This window comes from Ischnura elegans, chromosome 5, assembly GCF_921293095.1.
Source record: "Ischnura elegans chromosome 5, ioIscEleg1.1, whole genome shotgun sequence".
Taxonomy (NCBI): domain Eukaryota; kingdom Metazoa; phylum Arthropoda; class Insecta; order Odonata; family Coenagrionidae; genus Ischnura; species Ischnura elegans.
Window position 1 is genome coordinate 93,060,051 of NC_060250.1, and position 25,075 is coordinate 93,085,125.

Here is a 25,075-nt window from a genome sequence, read left to right on the forward strand (position 1 = left end):
TTCTCATGAGATCAAGAATGAATCCGAGATCACGTGGTATGTCTGATGGGTCTGACTATGACGACAGCGTTCTTTGCAGTGGGCACTGTAGTAGAAGAATATCGACACCAATTTACACTAAAAATAAACCAAATGCCCAGTCAAAGCGTAGATATAATTTTATACGATCGTAATGAAGATAACTTCATACATTTGTATCATTTCAGGATCAAGAATCGTAGTCCGTATCGTTGAAAATTTGACAGGACACTTTTTAAAATCGGTTATGCGCTACATTCCATACTTTGATCTGCATGGTAGCACTTCACCTTGAGTTATTAGCTGTTCCACAATCCATACTTATCGGCGAACAGTGAAGTTTCACACAAGGCTGATGTTAATTTATTGGGGGGAGATGCTTGGAATAAAAGCACGATCTATTTTAAATGAATAAATTCACTAAAATATTCATCACAAAATAGCGAGTTTATGCGACAAAAGTTTCCCCACAAAAGGAAGCAATTACAAGTTTCATAAAATCAACAAACTGGGTAAACTAAGGGTCGGCAATCCGCTTCAAAAATGTTCTTGGAGAGCGAGGATTTATTGAAATTAATAATGTATTCATAAGGTATTGTTGAAATATTGGTATTTGAGTACAAATGTGGTCATGAAACTTTGAAAATGCTGCCCGTAGTCCCCAAAAGATGGGTGACTTTCGGTCTCAACTCTACCCGCCACAGTTTTGAACACTTGAATGGCGTCTCTCCAATCGTTTATCATATTCTCCGCATGAGACCGCCACTTTCGGCGAGAGCCCTAGCTGATTTCCAGAAAGAGACCGACGGGTACGACTCGGTGCGGCGGAGTTAGGAACCAGCTACCCGATCACTCTCTCCTGCGTTCTCTGCCGCATCGACGATAGCTTTCCGTACGAGCACACTCCTAAAGCCTTATGCCGTCCTCGGACGCGGCGAACGCGATTCGCCCGGACGGCCCCATTTCCGTTCGGGCCTGTGGAATCTTCGCCGTCCATTTCTCTTCGTTCAGTGGTTGACGGATTCGCGGCGGGAATTCAATGGAGACAAAGCGGGAAGCCACATCCATCTTCCTATGCAAGTAACGCGCGCAACCTTCCGAAATGGAGACTGACTGTGCACATTAAAATGATTTATTGGCAACTTTAACGCAACACATTAAACCAAGTTTCGTTGAAATATTACTTATTGTAGCTCATTTCGTTGAAATATTGCCAGCCTCGGTGTTGGCGGGGTTAAGTCCGCATGTCACGGCAGTCCAAACCGAAGGTCGTGGGTTTGAGTTCCGCCTGAATAGGTTGGTCCTATTCTGGGCATGGTTGCTCGTAATCGTTCTACGTTTTTGTTTGTCAGAGCCCCCCGACGAAAAGGCCGTAAGAGCGCTGTTTTCGGGGCGTTGAAGATAAATAAATAAAGTCGCCTTCATCGCCTGATGATGCGGCCTGTAATGGACGCGAAAGCCCGCACGACAAAGCGCAACACGCAGCTGCTCCCGAAAGCCGTTAACAAAGAAATAAAAAAAATATATGAGCAACAGCGCAATGTGAAATTTTACGCCTCACTCACCAAGGTCAGTGGTGTCATGGTTAACAAAAGACATAACTCCCATATATGACTCCTTTATCAATTTTTTTTGCCTAAAAATTTCTTAACCAAGGCAATATTGTAATAAAATGTAGACCCGTTATAAAAAAAAACACATAGAGTAATATTTCACTTCTAAAAATAAAGGAAAGGAAAGTGCTCCGGCACTGATAATTTTGCCATGACGTCACTGACTACGATGATATCGAACGGGGAAGAAGAGGGGTTCTACGAATGCTTGAACTGTACTATTACTAAAATATATACCACCCCGAAATTATTTGGAAAAGGGCGGATTCTGCATCAAATTTGGGGGGAGGAGTTATGATGCAAATCCGTGCCCACTATTGCCTAACGAGTTGGGACAAATTTTATTTAATTTTTGAGCTTGTTTTTTTACAGTAGGGTGAGCAACGCTATACGATAAACAAACCTCAAACTTCTCTCACGTTTGTTACTTGTAGCCATGTATTTGCATAAACTTCCTTTACTTCTTAACAAGGATACAAACTATTGAACCAATAAAAAAAACATGGCAGTCGTGGGATTTACCCATCTACAAAAGTGCTCTCTACGTATATGTAAGTAGTAGCGGTGACGGTGTCGCGATTCCAATGTCTTTTACCCATCTTCAAAAGTGCTCAACGCGGCATAAGAAGTTTTCACTTCAAAATTTATTTTTTATAACATTTGAGGGAGTCATGACCCCTGTGACTCCCCTTAAAAATCCGCCACTGATTCGGAGATGGAGTGTATTCCCTGAATATGTGGTCCCCCGAGAAATGTATCTGGCTAAGACTTCCATTAAAACTGATTTATTTTCATACCGTGTATGAATTAACGACATACAGCTCGTAAACTGATTTTTTTTTCTTCGGCTGCAACCTCTCTCCTAAAAAATACATGTTCACTAGCGGGAAAATCAGATCGAAAATAACAGTTTCATCCACGCAGTGAAGTGTTTGTCTTAAGAGGGGTTAATCTACCTACACTAATATGCCTATATTTTGTTTTCATAATATTCCTTCTTGTCGGAGTTATAACACAATAGACACGACTGGATTCGCGAGTCGCTAGCAACTGTATGGTATGCTGCCAAAACAATCTGCCAATGCTCTCTGTCTTCTATCTATTCTACCTTGCCAGTCGCATTCTAATAAAGCCTTGAGGAACTTTTCCCCTAATTCCGCAACAGATTACAGTAAAAAAATAATGAGCCTTAGTTAATACACTAAGTTGAATACAAGTAGGTAGAAGTTGGAGGCCAAGAATATTACTTTCCAAAAGAAAGAGAGATTTTCAATTTTGTTTGAGCTGGCATGTGATCTTACGCAGTGTCTTCAGATAATTACGAAAAATGTGCATTCATACTATTGGCAATCCAACCAGGTTAAATCCACGATGTTGATCGAAAAGTCACGCTTCTTGTTTAGAATATTACCGCATAAATAGAACGTAATGATTTTTGGAGTAGGTTGATGTGCAACCAAGGAAACTGCTCTATTTCTGATTACCATACCTTCCCAACGAATAGTTTCGCGACTACAAGATCAGATAATCCAAGAAGAACCAATGAAAACGCTATTTAATAACTTCTGCGGGTCAAAAAACATCGGCTGGACGTAACTCTTTCCACTCAGTTCCCCATTCCATCAATATTTTCACGGCCACACAACCTCTGCGCCATGTACCTCATAAGAGGCTTACCTTCACCGTCCGTCCCTTCCACAAGTCCTTCGACATATCTCATATTAAGGCCGATAAATTTGTTCCTTCTTCTCCATAAGGTTATCAGAAGACACCTTATTTCTTTATAATTAATCGTAGCGGGCGTAACTTGGTGGAAATCCATAATCGCAGGAATAGAAGGATCATCAACTTTGCTATTTCTACATAGTAATTTCTTAACACCGACCATGGTTTCGTTACAAAGTAACATTATCAAGGTTAATAATAATGTGATAAAGTTACTCTGTAACGAAACCATTAAGGTTAATAATAATGTGATAATGTTACTCTATAACGAAACCATGGTCGGGGTTAATAAATTACTATGTGGAAATAGCAAAGTTGTTGAGCCTTCTATTCCTGCGACCTTATTTCTTATTCTCTACTCAGGAATTCTTTACGACTCACACAGTCATTAAATGTGATCTTAATCATCCTTTCTTATACGGATACTCACTCATATCCCTGAAAATTTGAATGAAATGGCAATTATTATCTAAAAATTTTCATGTTCAACCAAAAACTTACGCAAATCCACAACTTTAATCACAATCCTAATCTTTACCGGTATGATACCATCAGTCCATTGCATGAAAATTAAAATTGAACAACTAAGTAAATTTTCACGGACTTATTATGATGATAACGACCACGGTTTCGACTGTGCTGCAATAGGTGTCGCTTTAAGTTAGTTACTTCAACGAGACATTAAGAAATCTTTTTCTGTGATTTCTTAATTATATATTCTATTATGTCCTGACTTTTTTTTATCAACAAGGAGTTTCACAAAGATTTCGCCAGCCACACTGAAGTCCACTTCAATCCGACCAACCATATGAATTCCCAAACCCATTTGGTCATGTAGCATGGTAACCACACAAAAAATGTCATAACTCCGACTTTTTAGAGGATTTCCAGAATAGCGCTCATCTTCGCCAAATTGATATTACTGATTTTACATCTCATCTCTAAAATTAGAAGCCACTAACAAATACCCAAAGCTTTATTTTAGTATTTGGAGGTTAATCCATATCACAAGATTAGGTACATACCTTTCGCAACAGTATACACAAAGCTACGCTAAATAACACGTTTTAAGGAAAAAAATTATTCGACTCAGTATTTTGACTGTGAGGAGGTAATACACAATACAAAGTATGTTAGGGATAATACACAAGCTGTATTAATCAAGTCGAATTCCACTGTTTTCTTTCTGTTCAACGAGAGTATTGCTGTAAATTTTCGGGATCATACTCAATAAAAATTGTAGCCTTGGCATCGACACTATTCTGATTATGGTACATTTATATTCTTCTTTTTTTCGGGATTGATTGGGTTGGGAAGGGCGCTCCCCATGAAAGATAATAATCGTTAAGAATGATGCATAAAAGTAGCCCTCCACCACCAACGCTTGTATCATGGAATACATATAACTATTTTTTTTCGCTTCAAGATTACTAACGTCACGCACAAAATACGGAACTGCGACCTCTAACGCACACGAACGCTCCTAAGCAGCACCCCAACATCCATCGCGGTGGATCAGGAGGGATTTTACTCCCATATAGCACCAATAACAGCCTCCACTCGGAGGTACATATAGGGGGTTCCCCTGCCTCTAAAATGCTTCCCCTTATGCCCGCAGGGGGAATGCGAGGGGAAGGGAGAAGAGGGGAAGGTGTTTCCCTCCCCTACGATGGGCGTGGTTTCCCCTTTAACCAGAGGAGGGGAAGGGGCGGAGTATGGTTGTGGTGGTGCCGGGGGAAGGGGGAGTTTTTTTTCCTCTCTCCTCCGCCTCTCGCCTTGGGCTGGCTAGCGGCCGAGCCCAGAACCTCCGCTTCGAAACACCGCGGGAGTACCTCCTGCCCTGACATGCGGCTCTGGTTCAAAAGAGACATAATTTTCAGAGAAATGACTGACGGGTGTTACGTTGGAGTCTTGTCTGACAGACAGTGATGGACAGGGCGTCGGGGACGGACGTGAAGGGTTTACACCCACCCCCCCTCAACAACCGCGTCTCCTGCCCCCCCTATCCACGTGGACGTCGACTTGATTGATGGGAAAAGGGTGGGGCGAAGTACTGAAGAAGGACTGAGCCGAACTCGCCCCTTCCCGAATAACACTCGCAGGAGGGGGGGATGGGGACATGTCCTTCTCGAATTTCTCGTAGCCACCCCCAGTAACCACCGCGAGAATACCTCCACTCACTAAAGGACCTTAGAAAAGAGTTGTACTGTCTCTCTATGATCGCCTATTCTCGTTTCGGACGGCAGGCGAGGACCTCATGATGGGAAGAATAAGAAGGCGAAGCTTGCGGAGGTATTTTACCTCTCTCTTACTCGACGAGACGCCCGAACGCGAGAATTTGGTGTGCCATCGGAGCGAGCTAGCATGCGAAGGTAGGTGGTGGTACTATTCCCTTCTTTCCCCGTTCTCCAGCGGCCTGCAACGAGCCTTCCCAGCGAGCCACGGATGATCTTTCGACAACGATACGTGCTGGAGCGGCTTGCGCCCTCTTACCACGCCGCGACGGTTGACGCTCCGCGGAAATCCCACGGCGACGGAGCGAGGCGAAATTTTGCGCCGGTCGGAGCGCTTCCGAGGCGCTCCGCGGAGACAATGGAGCTACGGCGAAGGACTCGGATAATAGGCGGGTAGAGCCGAGAGGAATCGGGCCCTCGCCTCGGGTGAGAAGGTATTGCACACGAAGCGAACAAGTTGCTGAAGCTAGCGAGCGGGGTCAGAGCGTACTGCGGCATCTCGCAGAGCGGCGGAATACCGCGAGGCGCGACCGGAGAGAGCCCTGGCGGCGCGCAGAGATACCAGGAGGGCAACAAACGGCAGGAGGTGTTCACGCAACGAAGCTGCAGTGGCGGAGCGGCGTTCTAGCAGGCGAGAGAGATACGAAGGGTGAGAGGGTACGACAACTCTCGTTTTACTACGGCCGGGCAGGAGGCGGAGCTTTAGGACAGCGCTGGCTCCTCCCACTGATGGGAGGGGCATTGCGTAGGAGACTGCCAGTGGAGAGGGAAGATATTTCGCCAGCTGCGGCGATTCGGATGGGCCTCTTTTTGTTTCATGGGATCCCGATTATGAGAAACGGTAAGGCAAGAGAAGAAGAAGTGGAAACAAAAAGAATAATCAGCGGCGATAATAATTTTATCTATACTGATATCGTAAAATTTCATTGCGAACAGAAACTGAGACTCCGGCGCAGATGCATGGCGCTTCTAATGATGTTAAGCGCATTACAGTAATCATGTCACTCGCAGGAGCGAGGGAGGGGGTTTGGGGGATAAACCCCCCCGCCCCAGAGTTCACAGAAATTTTAAAGGTGAATCTATTTTACTTAATTGGAGTAATATTACTTATATAATAGTGTGAAGATTAATAAAGTATCCCTCGGAAGGCCGTAAAGCTAACCATTTTAAACCATTTATCTTAATTTGTTTTCTGGCGGAGGGCCTCCACATCTCCCGCTTACACTGGCGGGTATGCCATGCCACCAGGCCCCCCAGTATTAGTTTCGCCTGAAACCCCACCCCCCCTAGCCTTAATTCCTAGCAGCGCCCCTGCGCAGCTGTAATATACTTCAGTACACTAAAACGGAGAGTACAAAAGTACTAGTATTTATCAGCAGAAATACGTAAAAAATTAACTTCTCAGAGTCATCCTGCGTGATAATTATTAAGTGATGGGAATCAAGTAATCAGCTACTCAAAAGTACCGGCTACTGAAAATAAACTTCGTCAAAATTTCACCCTAATACCGAATCAGAAAATAATACTCGCTTAATTACTTTTAATACCTTTATACAAAAAATAAATAGAAAAATAATCGCTATTCCTCCTCTATGAAAGAAGCCTCGACGTGCCTTTCACACTTTCTATTATATGACTAGAAAAAAACAAATTAGCACTTTTGCCAATGGCGTAACCATTAGAGGAAGGCGAAATTCACCCGTCTAGATTCAAGAGGGATCCAGGCAGGGGCGATTTCAGGATTTCTTTCTGGGGGGGGGGGGGGGGCAAGGATACCCCGTAACACAAAACGAACGCAATGATAACGGGACCGTAATAAAAATCTTGCATAATTTTTTAGGGTCTGGGGGGGGCACGTGCCCCCGTGTCCCCCCCCCCTTGATTCGCCTATGACTCCAGGGATTAAGGAATAACCCCCGGGAGAGAGGGGCGATCTCCCGTGTAAAATATTTTTAAATATCAATTTTTTACGCATTTTGGGGGCTTAAGTTTCATTTGAAGAATTTTAGACATTCAAGGGTAGGTACAACAACTATTAAATTAATATAAATGAAAAGTTTTTGATAAAATTTGGGGGGGGGGGAATGATGAGACCCCTGTGACAACCCCTTAAATCCGTCTAGCGTACGTAATAAGGAGGGGGGGGGGAAAGGCGTTAGAGTATTTCGAAATATTTGGTAAATATTGTCTTTAGTTTTCCCCCTGCATATTTGAACCCACCTACGAAATATTTGTGAGGTATGTCTTCAATGTGTCTCTTCCAAATGAACCTCCGAGAAATTTTTCTCTCAACGATCTTGAGCCAGTGGCGTACCAAAAGGGGTTCCTCTCCCTCCCCCCAAAACAAAAAAACACAAATACTTTGCTTCGTAAAAGAAAACAAAACATGGAAAAATCGTGAATTTACAAAAAATTTCTTTGAAAAATGAAGTTTTTTCGACGGTGGAAAGTGTTTAAATTAGTTTAAAACCTCTACTTACTACCCAGTTTTTAAAAACATTCCCCCTGGTTTTGGACCCCCGCGAACGAAATTCCAGGCTACCCCACTGTCTTCCGCAATATGACTCCTTTACGCGACAAAATGAATGACTAGATTCAGCAAGCCGAATAGAGTGCTCAACTGGCTATCTCTCTCGACTCGCTGACCATGTCATATTCTCCTGATCCCGTTCGGCGCAGAAGGACGTGAATTCCAGTCCAGTGATCCAAATGGCGTCAGAGCGGGAATCAATTGCGGCGCTCATTTGTCTGTACGACGATTCTCCGATTTATTACTTGAATAGTCCTATTACCATGCCTATTCCCCGGTGTGCCAAGGCTCAAGCGGAGTGTACATGCGGCCCTTTAATGCGACACATTTGATAAAAACAACCAGTTGCTCGATCGACAACAATTCGCTACGAAATATATCTTGAAGTATGATTTTGCCCATAAATTTCAATGCCAAAGAAAATTAATTTTAGCGACGAGCAGGTGATAGTTGTTTTATTTAAAACTTCTATCAAGCCCAGGAATTTTTTTGAACACTAATTTTATAATGTACATAAACCTTTGTCCTAGGTATCAATAGTAAATAGTAAGATAATATATACTAAGAAAACAGCGAATTTAAACCGTATTTCGGCTGAAAAGTGTTAACGCTCATAAAACTATGCGGCAATATATATGGGAAAGCTCCCAGGCAAAAACCCGGTCATTAATGACCTACCCACTGTGTATTCACCTGACTTACCATGTTAGCAAAACTAGAAGTAGGTGAGCCGCAGAAATAATAAAATCGTCAAAGGTAGAAAAAATTGATTTAAGCCGAAATAACTTATCTACAGCTATGTGACAGGTGTGCTACTCCTCATGCAACCCCAGGCAGGGGCGCACCTAAGAATTAAGGCTGGGGGAGTTTTAGGCGCAAATAATACTTAGGGGTGTGGGGGTATTGTATACTCGCCAGGGTAACCGGGAGTTGCGGGGGCCCTCCTCCAGAAAAATTTGATGAATAATGGTTCAAAATGGCGAGTTTTACGGCTTTCTGAGGGATATTTGATTAATCATAACACTATGCTATAAGTAATACTAATCTAATTTAGTATATTGGATTAATCTTAAAAATTTATCTGAGCTCTAGGGGGGGGGGTTTATCCCCCAAAACCCCCCCTCGCTGCGCCAATGGCCTCAGGAGTGAGTGACAGATGATGTCAAGATATCCGTAGAGCATTGATGGAAGAGGGTGGAGAAAAGATAATTTGTGTGCTCAATGAGTTACGAGAAGTGATGTAATGTTAGCAAGTTAGGGTTTATGCTAAAAAGCCATAAATACCAAGGCCTTTATGAATAATCGTAATGCATAAGTTGACTGACTGAGGGGATTTCTGAGATGACAAGTAATCTATTAAATTAACCAGGCAGATGGATGATTTACTATTGATGATTAGAAAAGATGGCTAGCTGTGAAAAGAAAATAAACTATCTAAAATGAAATTAGCATCAAAGAGGTAACAAAGACATCCTGGTCCCAAACCGATAATCCATAATAAAAGCACAAGTAAGAATGCAATGCAACCTCTGTCAATATGAGTGGGCAACACTAAAACATGTATGCCTAATTACAGTGAGTAGTGTACTGTACTCCCATGCAGCAGTTGGTGCTATCAAGAGATTTGATCAGATGAACGTCATTCTTCCTAAAATGAAATGAAAAGATAGGCATTCACTCATTCATCTCATACTATGCATAGATACTTAAGCCTTATTCACCAAATTCAATTTCAGAGGTGATGTTGTGAATTATTACAGATTGATTTTGATTACAGAATAATCCCCAATGCTCATTACTTTCTAACTCAGCGAGTTTGCGCTTCCATGCCTCAATTAATATCGATGGATTTGAGCACACCCTTCTCATGTCTTACTCTGACAACTTTCTAGAGATAATGTTGCCTGCTATACTATTTACCACTCAGAGTACCATGTATGAATTATTAACAGCAAATGGAAAAGCTACGTATCAAATTCAAAGTGGCTAGCCTAGAAATAGAAGCTTTTACAGCCACACAACATAATTTGTGAAAGGAGGTGGCATAAGGGTACCATTCATGTGGGGCATATTTAAAAAAAATCTTTTATAATTATTTATACTCCTAACCAGGTTGACTACGAAATAGGAAAATATAGTAAAAGGATTAGATACATACAAAAATTTGAGAACAAAAAGGCTTTTATTCAATTCGTGCAAAAGTAAGTTCCACACACATACTTTAAGGATGAAAATTATATGCATTACAAACCTTAAATGGCCACGGGTAGAGAATCTTAAATCAGACATTAACCATCATACCTTCATTAACTTAATTACAATGTGAAATCTCATTAACGTAAGATAGAGGATCGCCGAAGAAATAATAGTGCAATGGCTAGGCTGAACAATATATGATGGATTTTTTGGACATGAATTATATGAATTGATTTTTTATCACACAATTATTTATTGAAAATCAATGCCTCAGAACTCCATAAAAAGTTCTTCCAAAAATGTCAGAATTCTGGGAAAATGGAAGAAATCATTTACTGACTTTCGTAGGAAATCAATAGCAAGCCAATTGCGGTTTCATTTCTGTGAGTAGCACAGATCAGTACATGTTATGACTTGACTCAATAAATATGGAGCACTGCCGTTTAAATCACTCAAGAACATGGAAGAACATTCCACTATTACTGCATACATTTTTTAACGCTTGATAACAGCAATTGGCCTAAGTTATATACACTTCTTGCTTATTCCCGCAGCATGGCTAGTGTCCAAGACGTCAGTAACATTCTTATACGATTCAGGAGCTTCTTCCATCATCAACTTGGGAGATGCCACTCTAATTGAAATACCCGTTTGTTCTAGCCTATTCAGCACTTCCTGGTAATCCAAATTCCTTCTAGAATTTGCCCAGGATAACGCACGACCCTGAAAAAAATGAGTGTCGAAATCAAATATAACTGGGAATCCTGATCAGTGGCGGCGACTCCATGGGGCCTGAGGGGGCCCGAGCCCCCCCTCAAAAATTGGTTATGGGGGTGAGGAAAAAATGTGTCAGGCTAGTTGATTTTCCCCATAGTGTCCAGATATCGAGATTCGAGTTATCAGGGTTCTAATGTTGATCTTATGACTCTTCTAAAATGCTCAAAAAAACCTAACTGAAGTAACGTCTGCCCTAGCATTGGTCCCACTATCCTCCCGTAGGAATTTTCATGATCTATCCTTCATATACACTCCCTTAAATGGAAAGTTCCGATCCTCTGAAGGACCATATGATCACTTCCGAACGTGATTATAATTGTGGACTGTATATTGTTAAAATCAAAGTCGAGCCGGGCCGGTGGCATACCACTCACCGCTGCTGCTCCCGTCGGGGGCGCGACTTGGCTCCTTCTCCTTGGATTGCTCTCCAACCATGCGCTTGCGAAGTTTTCTGGACGACTGCACTATTCACTCACATTCTCGGAGTGACAAAACAAAACAAAACCAAAACGAAAACCCGACAATTCGTGGTATCGCCAACAGGTGGCGAGGCTCGACTTTGTCTGGGAAATTCACAACCAAACACTGCCTTTCTTTTCACTTCACATTCCCACCCGCGCCTTTCGTAATAATCACCTACTACACCAACCGAAATTCCGTCTATCTCTCTCTCTCAGAGATCACTTTTTTACTGACTCCCCTCCTCTTTCAATACCATTTCGACTACTCACCCTTTCCTGGATCTTTCAATGACCATCAGATCATTCAAGAGGCACTTTGAAAAGCCATCTTCTGAATCGTTATTTTAATTTAATTCCCATTTTATAGTATTTTTATAATTTATATTTGTTTAAGCTATAGATTTTAATTGTCTATTCAATGTAAAGGCAGTTTTGGCAGGTTTGGAATGATTCTATAAATAAATTTAAAAAATAAAAAAACTCACTACTAATAAAATTTCCCAGGGCAAGAGCCCTAGTTTGCCCCCAATATTTTTTGTGAGTCGGCATACCTGATCCTGATAAGTAGCATGAAAACTTGAGAGAAAGCAATGTAAAATTTATAGCCCAAGATGCGAACTATTTGAGTGCAATTTCATAATCCGGCAGTGAAAACCTATTTTTAATATAATTTAAGCTTGGAAAACATAAATGAAACCAACATTTAAAGAAAATAATACCAGTGCTGTATTAGTTTTTAAAATTATTTGCTTGAAAAAGAAATATTTTTATTTTAGTCACATGTCTTATACCAGCATCATTTTTAGTGGGTTTACAGAAAATTTGTTGAAAACTTTCGTTTTAATCTAGTAATGATTATCCTTAAAGACTTATGCCATTTTTACTTCTACGGAGGAGGGGCAACTGACCCCTCCTCCCACTCACTGGGTACGTCCTTGCTCTAGGTGGCAGATTTCAGAGGGCAGCAATAATGGAATTTTAAAAAATTTATTTAATTTTTCTGAATAAAAAATTAAACAATAATTTTTGAATCGTAAATGATTAAGCATTAATATTAATAAAACTTCTTAACCTTCCGTTGGGCACAATGGATCTGACAGGCACTGCGAAACTGTTTCTTCATTTCTTCGTGCCACTAGGTGGCATAGACCCTTGGCACATATGGTAGCTGTTTGTTTTGATACGCCCTATGCAGCCTTTTACTTCTCAAATTCATGCCGACAGATCAGTGGTAATTAAGCTAAATAATGGTACAATAAAGCAAAATAAAGGCATTATTAGATAAATAAGATAGAAAAAGAAAAAACGCTGATATTACAGAATTCGGGGAATTAAGAACACGGGGGCACGTACCCCCCCCCCCCAGACACTCAATAAATATGCAAACTTTTTAATACGACCCCGTTATCATGACGTTCGTTTTGTACTACGGGGTTTCCTTGCCCCCCCCCCCCCCCCCCCAGAACAAAATCCTGGATACGGCCTTGCTTGTGCCCCTCCCAGGAAGAAATCCTGGATCCACCCCTGCACATAATAATATTAATTAGCCTAAAGAAGTGGTGCAGCGAGGGTGGGATTTTGGGGGATAAACCCCCCCCCCCCCCTCAGAGCTCACAGAAATTTTTAAGTGAAATCTATTTTACTTAATTGGTTTAATATTGCTTATAGAATAGTGTGAGGATTAATAAAATATCCCTCAGAAGACCGTAAAAATCACCATTTTCAACAGTTTATCTTAGTTTTTTTCCGGCGGAAGGCCTCCTCACCTCCCACTTACCCTGGAGGGTATGCAATACCACTAAGCCAACCAGTATTAGTTGCGCCTGAAACCCCCCCCAGCCTTAATGCCTAGCTGCGCCCCTGGCCTGAAGAGAACGTTAAACTGCACCTTGCTCTATCGGTCTGGGGCTGTATGACGACATGTAAAGGGGTCTATGAACACAATTTCTATGGGATACGCGAAAGATATCATGTAAGTGTTCAACTGTTCAACTACATTAATAATGGTGCTTTTAACTTAAAAGGTGTACCACTGAGCCATTCTAAGAGTTAATAATGATTTTTCACACCTGTACCTGTCAGGAACATTGCGCATGAACTCTACAATTCAAATATTGCGCTTGACGAAAGGTTAATAGCAAGCATAGGATGTGTGATTTCAACTAAAACAGCTCAAAAGCATTGCTTACGAATGTATTATATTTTAGTGGTGGGGGAACAATTAACAGTAGCCCATGTTTGTACCACAATGCCCCAAAACCTGTTTTAGCAAGTAGGGGGAAGTACATACAGGCAATCCACAGATGTAGCGAAGGATAAAGGAGGTAATCATGGATCCAAAATTAGTTAAATTGCTAAGATGAATTAGATAACACATAGAAATACCCAGTGGCGCCGATTCCATGGGACCTGAGCCTCCTCAAAAATTTGTTATGGGTGTGAGGAAAAAATGTGTCAGGCTTGTCTATTTTCCCAGAGTGTCCAGATATCGAGAATCGAGTTATCAGGGTTCTAATGTTGATCATATGACTCTTCTAAAATGCTTAAATAACTTAAAAATCACTACTTATAAAATTTCCCAGGACAAGATCCCCGGTTTGGGCCCTCCCAATATATTTTGTAAGTCAGCATCCCTGGTAATACCCAACTCCCTCAAAACTAAACCTGGTGGTAACAATTTGGCCCCCCCTTGGCTACGGCCTTGACCCAGATATCAATGAAATATGTATAAACATAAGTAAAACCTTTTAAATATGAACAAACTACTATAAAACTAGTCCATCAAATCATAATGATACCAATAAATATATATACTAAAAGATTTAAATTAGCTCATTAGTCATTAGTAAATATAAACACTATGGGCTCACCTAGTAATCTTGAATAAAGAAAAGTTTTTATCCTTACCATTACTTGTGAAATAATCACTATGTTCCATCAATTATAATACAAAATATTCTTGCTAACCACTTTAATGGATGACTTCCTTCTTCAGCTTCTCCTCTTCAGCTCATGCTTGGGTGCGCACTAACTAAGGACTAAGCCTATGAATATCTTTCCAGGATTTGACGCTCACAGCATACACGCATGTACCATATATTTTCTTCTCAAACAAGAATTCATTGGCTATGCTCTTTTATGCCATCGCCGACTATATTGGCCATATTTTCGTGCAAGAAGATATCACTGAAGATGGTAACTATCATTCGGGATTCATTATGGTGGTTTTATGTCCCTCTAGGGTCAAATTCACCTCCCCTGCGGTCAGAAAAGGGGCTTAATTTAGTATGATCTAGCAAAGGCCTAGTCCAAATTTTACTTCCTACGAAACAAATGTCCACTTCCAGTAAAAAAAAACCATTTATTATGCTCTTGTTCATTCAAAAATTTCTTATGGTATAATCTGCTGGGGCAGTGCATACATGAGTACATTTAAGTGTGCACTCGTTTTGCAAAAAAAAAATAATTAGGGTAATATTGTCTAAAAATTACTATGAGCACTCATTTCCGTTGTTTGTGGCCCTAAATTTGTTGCCACTAAGGCATTTGTATTTATTCAAAGTGCTTAAATTGTTTTTTGCCAGAAGTGGAAATATGCCGAGTGGATGTGACAAATATAAATATAATTTAAGGACTGAGTCATGTATAGTAGCAAACAGACCCAAGTTAACTTTAAATAAACGATGTTTTCTTTATATGGGGCCAAAGATATATAATTTACTGCCCGCTAGAATTAAAAAAAAAATAAAACCTAAAATGTAATGCTAACACTTGCTAAAGACTGGCTCTTCTCTCAAGAAATAGTTGAAAATTTATTTTGATGTTATTTATCGAAAACGCTCATGTATCATCACTGCATTTTATTGGCATACATTTTGTATTTGATGGTGGCTCAAGTCTGGTCCTATTACCTTGGAGACCACCTAAAGCTCCTTCTCTTGTTTTTTTGTGTAAAGATGTAATAACAAAATGTAGGAGTAATAATTTTTTATTATAATTAAATGTGCAGCTCCTCGCTCACCTTTCCAGAGAAGCTAGCCAAGCGACCCTGGGCCCACCATGCACCTCACCTGCACCTTGGGCTCCTCCGTCTTACTTTACCCAACCAACCAACCAACGTAATGCAGACCAAATTATTTGTTCTGTATCGTCACCGTCAGGAAATATTGTGAAGAATGGAGATTTCGATTGAATATAATGATCATATTGGCAGCACTTGTCGTGAAATCCAAGTGAATCGGATGACGCCATCCCTGGCTATATTGCCGCATACTTCAGTAGCCGCTTCGGAGATTAGCTTCACTTTCCCTTCCACTGCCACTGTGTGACAGAGATAATCGGCGAATGACTATTCTGGCGAAGTATTTTAAATAATAGAAAAATTTTCAACTATATATTCACTTGATATATTCCTCACACCTTGTGGCACGATAATAGAAACATCGGTGCTTTCTCAATGAATTTCTCCATAATCCGCATGGCCACAAAAAGTAAATGGGGAGCAATTTTTCGTCTGATGCAATGATTTAAATTATCTGCTTCGTGTTCTATAGCTTCTTCGTGCCTCCTGTCGGACGGTCAGTAGACGATCTCTTATCACTGCTAGAAGAATATTTTCTGGGAGCGCGGGAAACACTTTTGTATGGATGGATGAATGATTTACTACTTGGTGCTTCCTTTGCAAGTATCTATATCTATGAATGGTCAAAAAGACGTGACGATTGAAGATTGAGTCCTGATCCTGCATTGCATGACTTCATAGACTTTTAATATAAATGTCACTATTTCTATGAATTTATTGGTAGTTTTCTTAGTCGAAATGTGTAAGATTTAAGAACTCTGTTAGTTGTGGTCAACCAACGGGTTTTATTTAGTTTCTCAGGCATCATTGTGGCTAGCCCTTCTCGACATATTCCAGACGCAATGGCTTGGGATATCTCGACTACGTACTTCAGTTCCTTATTAAGGCTGCAGATTTCTTCTGGGCTGTCTTTTAGAAAGTCACAACTTATGAGATGAAATGATACCACTGGGAGATTTTCACATTCTCGCCGTTTTGAAATTAAGTTACCTGTGTATTAATACGGGCTGGAAAAAGCGCCGTCAGTGTGAGCGGAGAGACCTCGAAGCGGTAACTCAGTGAAATTCAAAAGGCAAACAGCCCATTGCATAGCTCTTCCCGACTTTTCTTCTAATTTTCGCAGGAAACCGCCCGTCCAACCCGCATTTTCGTTCGTCCCGTCATAAGGTAAGTCCGGTAGAGATGCCCCACCTAAGGAAATGTCTTCATATCTATGACTGAGGTAATAGTAAGAATGAACGACTTCACGATGAAATACTAAATTTATTGATAATTAACAATATGCCAGCAAATTTTGATTAGAAATATTCACCCCAAAATATTTAAACTTTTCCATAAATATGCATTCGGCCATCTTTCCCAACTCTCCGGGTGAGACGCCCCACCTCCTCGGGAGAGATGCCCCATGCAGCTCAAGTTGAATTCAATCTTAATTAAACATGTTTTATAATAACACATTCAAATTAACTTAAACTTATGGTATTAATATAACATTTAAACACATTTTGCATCAACGTTTGTAAAAGTATTGTTCAGAATTGCATGATTCCAATGAAAATATTCTTTAAATATTGCACTGAAACTCGTTTATGTAGATGACTTGTCACTGCTTTTGGGCATTTCATAAACATGCTGCTACAAGTTTTCACCCGTTAATTCAAAGTATTCAAACATTTTAACTGATGCCGACCAGAACCATTATGCTCCACCTTATAACAGGGCGGAAAATTCGGAGTACTCACTTGAAATGATGTTCTAAAGTAGCGTAAAAACAACGAATCACCGCGAAACTTTTGAGGCTTGATATTAGTTGTCCAACCAATTGACGGACACCACCATCAGAGCTATCTGATGTTTTTTTCCAAAACTACCACGATCGGGGCATCGCTCCCGGTGGGGCATCTCACCCGGACTTACCTTAGCTAATAACACCAATCTCATCGAATCCACCATTGTTAGTTGACTGATTATGAACTCGAATCATGTGCTAAACCGGATGATGCGAGGTGACGTACGTATTGCGCATTAGGTTCTGACACAAGTGATATATGCTCTTCCCTGACGGTGCCTGTGGGTGTTCTTGCCTCGTCAAGACGTCCATCAAAGTACAGGGTTTTGATGGGATAATCATCCCTAAAGCAGCGCTTCAGATATAGAGAACTTTTTCATTTAGCGTGTAAAATTCTGTCCTTGTCTATTAACAATGCAGACGTTATGTCACTATATTCCTCTTGAACTATAATTCCAGCTTTTAAAGCTGCGTGAAGTACAGTGCATGTAATGTGTGCAGCAGCCCTCTCACTTACGCTATATCTCTAGGGAATTATGGCAGTCTCATTCAAGTCTTATTTGAATATGGACTTTCTTTCTTTCTTTTGGTATGGTGAATGTCACATCATTAGCGCACCACTCGTAATCGTTTTCCTCATCAACTTGAGTATCCGCAAAGTATTCACAATCATTCCAATACGACAACCGCTGATTCAGATGATTTGAGTTTATGCCTCTCATTTATATGATTACGTTCAGCCCTTTCTTGTATTTTTTGGCATAGGGATGTCAATAATTCCCATTCGGAATATTCTTGGACCTCGCTGATCCACTAGGAACTGGTACCTACTCTAGGATAGAAACATTTTCTCCTAATGACAGATAAATTTGGGAAAGTCGGCCCTTTTGCAGAAGGCTGTATCAAATAGTTCCGTCGCTTCCTTAGTAAATGACTTCAAAAAGTCATCCTATTTTTTGAAGAACCATACTCTATAGAATTTAATTCACCCTATTGTTTTCATCATGTAGCGTGAGATGAGTTGAAGTACTCTGGTTTGCGTAACTGCTATAATAGGTTCTTTTTTCCAAATGGCACACACCTTGACAGAAACTTCAGTGATATCTTCGTGCGCGAAAATATGTTCATTACAGCTGGCGATGGCATAAAAGAGCATACTGTCATCCTAGTGACTACCCTTGACAACTTCAGACACGATTTCCACATTTTTGACTGAAAAACATCTTTATTTCGCGTCATTTATCGCACGCATGGCGTAAAATGAGGTGACGTGATGCGGGTTGCCTACCCCACAAAATTCCAGGACTCCAGGACACGATAAGAGGTCATTTTCTCAATAATTAAGACCAACAGAGCTGACTTTTTTTGTCCAAAATATCAAGAAAAGACCAAGATACAGAAGAAAGGGTGAAAAAATATATGCATAGAAAGATATGTTATAAATTTCCCCATTATTGCCATTGTTTATCATCTCACTTTTATGTTATATTTTTACTATTTTTATTGTTTATAATACTGTTTATTAAAATTATCTCATTCCATTAGATGCAAAAAAGGGGGAATTAGCGAAAAATTGTAAGAAAAAATATGTACTTGAGAATTACTTAAAGAAAACGGATAATAAAGTGATTTAAATCTGGTCGGGTGGGCTAGGACACTCTGGTCTAGTAACTGATGTAGCGTTCGTCCCGGGTTCGAGTCCCGGTGTCGGCCAATGTTTTTCTCTCTTTTAATTGTTGAAATCACTGTTACAACTCATCCCCATTCGTTTAATTTAGTTCCTTTGCGATTTTTTTATTTTCATATTAGTTTATGGATTTTAAATGGAACTCCGAGTTGTGCCTACTTGCGGTGTACAAGAAAATTAAAAAAAAAAATAATATTCATTAGCGAACTCTGCATTTCTTCAGGGTTTCCTTCCGCGTCAGCTTGTTTGTGGACAACAGTTTCGCTGGCTATCCTGCCAGCGTCTTCAGGTTGAAGGTGTCGGCTGTCGGTTTCTGCCTCGCTTATATACCGTAGGCTGGATGGGAGCTGCACTATGATTATACGGTATATAAGCGAGGCAGAAACCGACAGCCGACACCTTCGACCTTAAGACGCTGGCAGGATAGCCAGCGAAACTGTTGTCCACAAACAAGCTGACGCGGAAGGAAACCCTGGAGAAATGCAGAGATCAAACCATCGCCGCGGAAACCTACGCTCTAACATTCATTGGCGAAGACGAAGAATTTGTCGTGGAATTTTTGGTTACAAGAATTCCATTGAATGAAATCAAGCATGCGAAAAATATTCTCACGCGCGCTATGCGAGAGATTTTTTTCCCGAAACACCTGAGAAAGTGGAATGAAAGCTCGAGGACAGATGAGTATTTCAAATAGACGTTCAAAAGCTGGTTGCAGAAGGCATTGAAATTCCCGCCAGAAGTATATCAATATCTCCCTCTCACATCTAGTGAGTGCAAATGATTACCATGAATGCATAGTTGGCGAATATATGCAATGTGTAAAAATAATAATCATTAAATCTCAATCATCATACTTATAAAGGTGGAGTTTTAATTTAGGATTCCATTTCAGGCAAGATGAAATTACATGTAAGGATAAAATTATAATGAATAAGTAAGAAATATTGGACCTGTTTCCATAATTTTGAAAAATCTACGAACAGATGCTTCAGATACGTGAAATGTAACTATTATTGTGATTTGAAATTTTCATTACAGATATCGATGAAAGACTTATCCATCGACTTTCAGTGATATTAAAATCCCTATCCTGCGGTTATGAGACAAATAATGAAGCCTTTAGTCAATATTGCATGGAAACAGCTGAGCTGTACGTCGAGCTTCATGGTTGGTATAACATGCCGCCCATGGTACATAAAGTGGAATGGAACAGCAATTGCCGAAGAATCTTTTCTTCGAATTGGAATTTTAACGGAGGAAGTATTGGATGCCAGGAACATAGAAATGAGGAAATTCCGAGAGCACCGTACAAGAAAATCTTCAAGAGTATTAAATAATGAAGATGTCTTCCAAAGACTCCTCTTAATATCTGAACCATACATTTGGATTACACCAGAAGCTCCAAAAAAATTGAGGTCAGCCAATCAGGTGAGGAGAAAATCTGTTAATTTTAAGTGATTCGCAGAGCGACAAAGAGTCAGGCGTGGTGACATCGAACGACGATTCTTTTAAAATTCGTGTTTTGGAATGCATAAAAGTAATTTTATAGAAATTTAAACATTATTACCTCCATTCCCTCAATATCAATCAATTTATTTAATTCTAATGGGACTAATCAAATACACGGAAGCCAAACAAGAATAAGTGTGAGTAGTTTTTCCTGTTTCGGTATATCGCCGACTATGCTGATGACCGCGGGTTCGAATCTCGTCAATTTCAAGTCGTAAGTTCTATCATGGCTTTTAACTACAATTTTTGCGTCTTTTAGCTTAAAATTACACTGTTTTAGGTTCTCCATAAACAACAAGTTATCACCAATCGCAATGACATCTATATCGAGATTTTATAAAAATTATTTAAATAATACAACACCTCAAAATGCTAAAATGAAAAGATAGCGCTAAAATAATCAGATTCAGGCGATCAAAATCAGCAGGGAACTTCCATTTTTGTTCCTAATTTAGGAAAAACACCACGAAGTTATTAATTTTGGCCCCACCTTTTTTGTGATGTGGGACCTCTGTGCGCCGCAGCGGACAGTTGAGTAAACACGAAATAAAAACAAGTTTTAAGGCCCCTCGCATTTAGTTCTCCTTCCTCTGCCGCTGGAGACGGTTCGTTGAACCATGGCCGACCTCAGGACCTGCGCCATCCTCGCGACACTCACCGCAGTCGTGTATGGTAAGTACCTACCGCTTTATTTGGGAGCTGAAGGGCACCTTGAAGGCTGGTACCTCTCGAGTGCATTTTCACAACCTTAAATTGCGCGGCGAATTAATGAAAGAATCATGGGTAGGATAATATTATCTTGCTAGTGATCTCAGTAAAAGACTATTGATATTCATGAATAAATGTTAAGTTGCTGCCACGTAGTGAGCCTTGTGACCTCCGCAATCCCTATGAAAAAATTGTATAACCCCTGTAGAATTGTATAGCACTTTGTGTACATATCATATAGAATTTTATACAGTTTGTTTACAGTCTCTATACAGGTTGTATACTAGTTATATACAAAAATGAATGCAGTGGCGTAGCCAAGGGTGGGGTCCGGGGGGTCCGAACCCCCCCCCCCGGAATATCGAAAACACAATCATTTTCCTTCATAAAAGAAAACAAAATATTGAAAAATCATGAATTAAAAAAAATATTTCTTTAACAAATGAAGTTTTTTCGATTATGAAAAGTGTTAAAATTAGTTTAAAACCCATTACTTAGTATTCTGTTTTTCAAAAATTTCCCCCCTTGGTTTTGGACCCCCCTCGAACGAAATTCCTGGGTACGCCACTGAATGAATGCATATAAATATACATTTTATGCAAATTATATACAGGCTGTATACGAATTGTATGCCGCACAATTCGGAGTTCCATTTGAAATCCATAGATTAATATTAGAATGAAAAAATCGCGAAAAGACTACATAAAACGTATGGGGATGAATTGTAACAGTGATTTCAACAATTAAAAGAGAGAAAATATTGCCGACCCCGGGACTCGACTCTGGGCCTCACACGTTAAGATTTCCTACTTCTGTACCCTTGACCACTCCGCAACCACCGTAGTTAAATGGGAACGAGTACTCAAGGGAAGTTATCTTGGGCAAAATCTTTACATGCGAACATCTCTAGAACCTGGGCCTATGTGGAAGAGAGCCGTGACACTTTTTCTACCTTACGTATATAGTTTTACAAAATAACATCCGCATACATCACTCTCGTGATGTCCCCTTGTTAGTTGAAACTTTTCCAAGTGGCACTGAATGAAAAACGTCGATGGATCTCCAAGAATATTGTTTAAAACGCGATTCATGATCTTTGGAAGCAATTAGACTCTTGATTCTGGAACATTGTTTTTGAACATTTTATTTCGGACTTAAGTTTTTGGCACCTTCTTTGAATTACTGCAGAAACTGTATAGAAATTGTATACAGTTGTATATGCTGAATACAGCATGCGACTTTATGCAGTTTATACGATTTTTATTTATTAGTTTTTTAATTATAAGTTGTATGAAATTATTAAACGGCCTAGCTAGCACAGATTTGAATTTATCCTTGGAGAAATCAGATATTGTGGGTATAAGCTTATCCTCCACGTTCTATATCCTTTTTTTCCACGATTTCAAGCGTTTGGGGAGGGGTTGTCATGGTACCCTATCGGCAAAATTGGCCGCGTAGCGGCGCTGACGTCCTCTATTACTGGCAAGGTCGGTAAAGGTCGGTCCTTTACGGACCTTGTTACTGGTAACGCCATTAGTGGCTTCGTGTTTATATTTGTGTTGTTGTACATTGTGCTGCTTGTGAATAATAACAGTTGATATTTTTGTCAATGCAGTAATAGTTAGAGGGATAATGCGACCTAAGCATCGTTGTTGTGTACCTGGGTACGATGTGGGCTACGCCGGTACGTACGGGGGTACGGGCGTGTTAAGATGTTTGGCGTGTAAAGCAAAACATCCCGTATTGCCGTGGATATTGATGAAAAAATCATCGGAAATACTGTGATGCGAATGAACGAATGGGAGGTATTAGTGGTTGAAAATGTCATTTTCTAGGATACCTAACGATAATGGATTTTGAATTTGTGCTTTTAGAAACGATACGTAATGTACTTCACCAGTCTCTGCTATGATGTTATAAGGCTAGCATGGACTTGAACAGTAAAATTTGTGGTTTACCGCTGAAGGTATGAAGACTGCTCCATGTTCTAGTGAAATGTATATCGCTTCCTGATGAATTACTCATTAAATGTATCGTTTTAAAGCAATCAATTTGTTTGTTTTCCACCTTCTTCTATCGGATTTTTCGGCGTGTACCTAAACTAGCGTAAATGTGTAACATAGTGTAAAAAACCTTATTTTTAAGACCTATGCGGTATTGGCTTTCGATGGTGAAAGATTAATTGCATTATATTTCATCATTGCATGTTATTTAATTGCATATTCCCATATAGCACCAAATATCTCAGAGGCATCTCACGAGACACCATCTTATAGACATACAGACCTCTCTGAATGGTTATATAAACCTCATGAGATGTCTCTGACACATTTGATGTTGTATGGGATACTGCAACATAATAAAATGCAATGGTGAAATATAATGCAATGAGTCTTTATCATCGAAAGCCAATTTATGTTATTATATTATTTAAATGAATTTCTCATGAATCTCGCGTGACAGCGCATCGATCGTACGCGAAGCAGTCGCCACCTACCGGTCCTTACGGCGTAAAGATAGGTGTATCCCCAAAAATGCGGACATTTATCTCCAATTTATCCCCAAATACGGCGAAAATTCCTCATATATTATCTATCTCTACGACCAGATAGGTTTCGTTACGGCATTTATGTATATTATCCTCGTATTTAGGGATAAGGTTAATCTGAGCTATCTGGGGGTTTTATATAACTTTTTCATAGGGGAAGAGGTATTGAACTACTGTGCAACCGGTTTCCTTAATTGTTAAGCCACTTTGTGAATAAAGGTAGGAAGATCATTTGACAGCCGAAACCAGTATTGCCTTAAAATTAGGGGATAATACACAAGTTTTCTCTAAATTGCATTTAAAGAGCCTTCAACGAACTGAAAGCTTCTGATTTCAATATCGTTGGATTCTGAGTAATTTCAGCTATTGCACATTGTATGGTATACTAAAACACGAGTTTTTTCTTTAATAAGGGGAATGAACTAGAAATGCGTGTGAATAAGGAATTATAGATAAATGAGACATTTTTTTAAGTACGTGGCCGTTTTACCAACCACAGTATATAAAGTAAAGAATAAATGACTTGCTGCTGGTAATACGAACGAGTTTTAACGCCTTGTAATGCGACGAGTGAAAACGAACCCGTTAATTTGTGAATTCGTGACAGATTTTGGTGGGCCAAAAGGTTTGAATGAATGAATATGAGTAGATCAGATTTCTATTCACGCACTCATGCAAGTTGGTTGGGTGGTCACTAGGCACACTTTCGCGGTCATACATGTAGATACTTATAAATTTATACATATATACATCGTGCGATCAGGGCTGGACATAGTTTTTTTTCCGTGAAAACTCGAGTTTTTCTTTACAAACACAAAAGTTACCTTCATCCACGATGGATAACAGTATTCTCTAGTAAGATTCAATTTCTCAGGCCGTAGAACTTCACTGAGTTGTTGCCTTCAAAATCGTTCGAGCGATATCAACGGTTCCTCGCTAAAGCCTGAATCACACGATAATTTTTTTCGTCGCGAAAAGTGATCACTATCGCGATCACAAGAGTGATCACTCGCAAATGATCGTCGCCGGCAATTGTTTTTCGCGATCGCGATGAGGATTCCCATCGCTATTTTTCATCACTCGTCCGGTCGCTTTTTCCGTCGCCTAACTTTCGATTTCTCTTAAAAAAGCCCCTATTATTTTTCAATATTAAATTAATTCCGAGCCTCTTCAACGTGTTTCGGCTGTGCAAGATTTAG

General features: G+C 40.1%; 1 protein-coding gene across 2 annotated transcripts in view; it reads left to right on the top strand.

Annotated features, from left to right (window-relative positions):
* The first annotated feature begins 5,557 nt into the window (after positions 1-5,557).
* LOC124159850 (peptidoglycan-recognition protein 1-like) overlaps positions 5,558-25,075 on the top strand; it is a 38,157-nt gene continuing 18,639 nt past the window's right edge. Inside the window, exon 1 of one of the 2 annotated variants that reach the window (XM_046535751.1) lies at positions 5,558-5,728. In XM_046535751.1, coding sequence (XP_046391707.1) covers positions 5,614-5,728 — 115 coding nt within the window. In that variant the 5' untranslated portion in view covers positions 5,558-5,613. Of the gene's footprint in view, positions 5,729-21,212; positions 21,293-25,075 lie in introns of those variants that run through there. The other variant, XM_046535752.1, reaches the window with a different exon arrangement.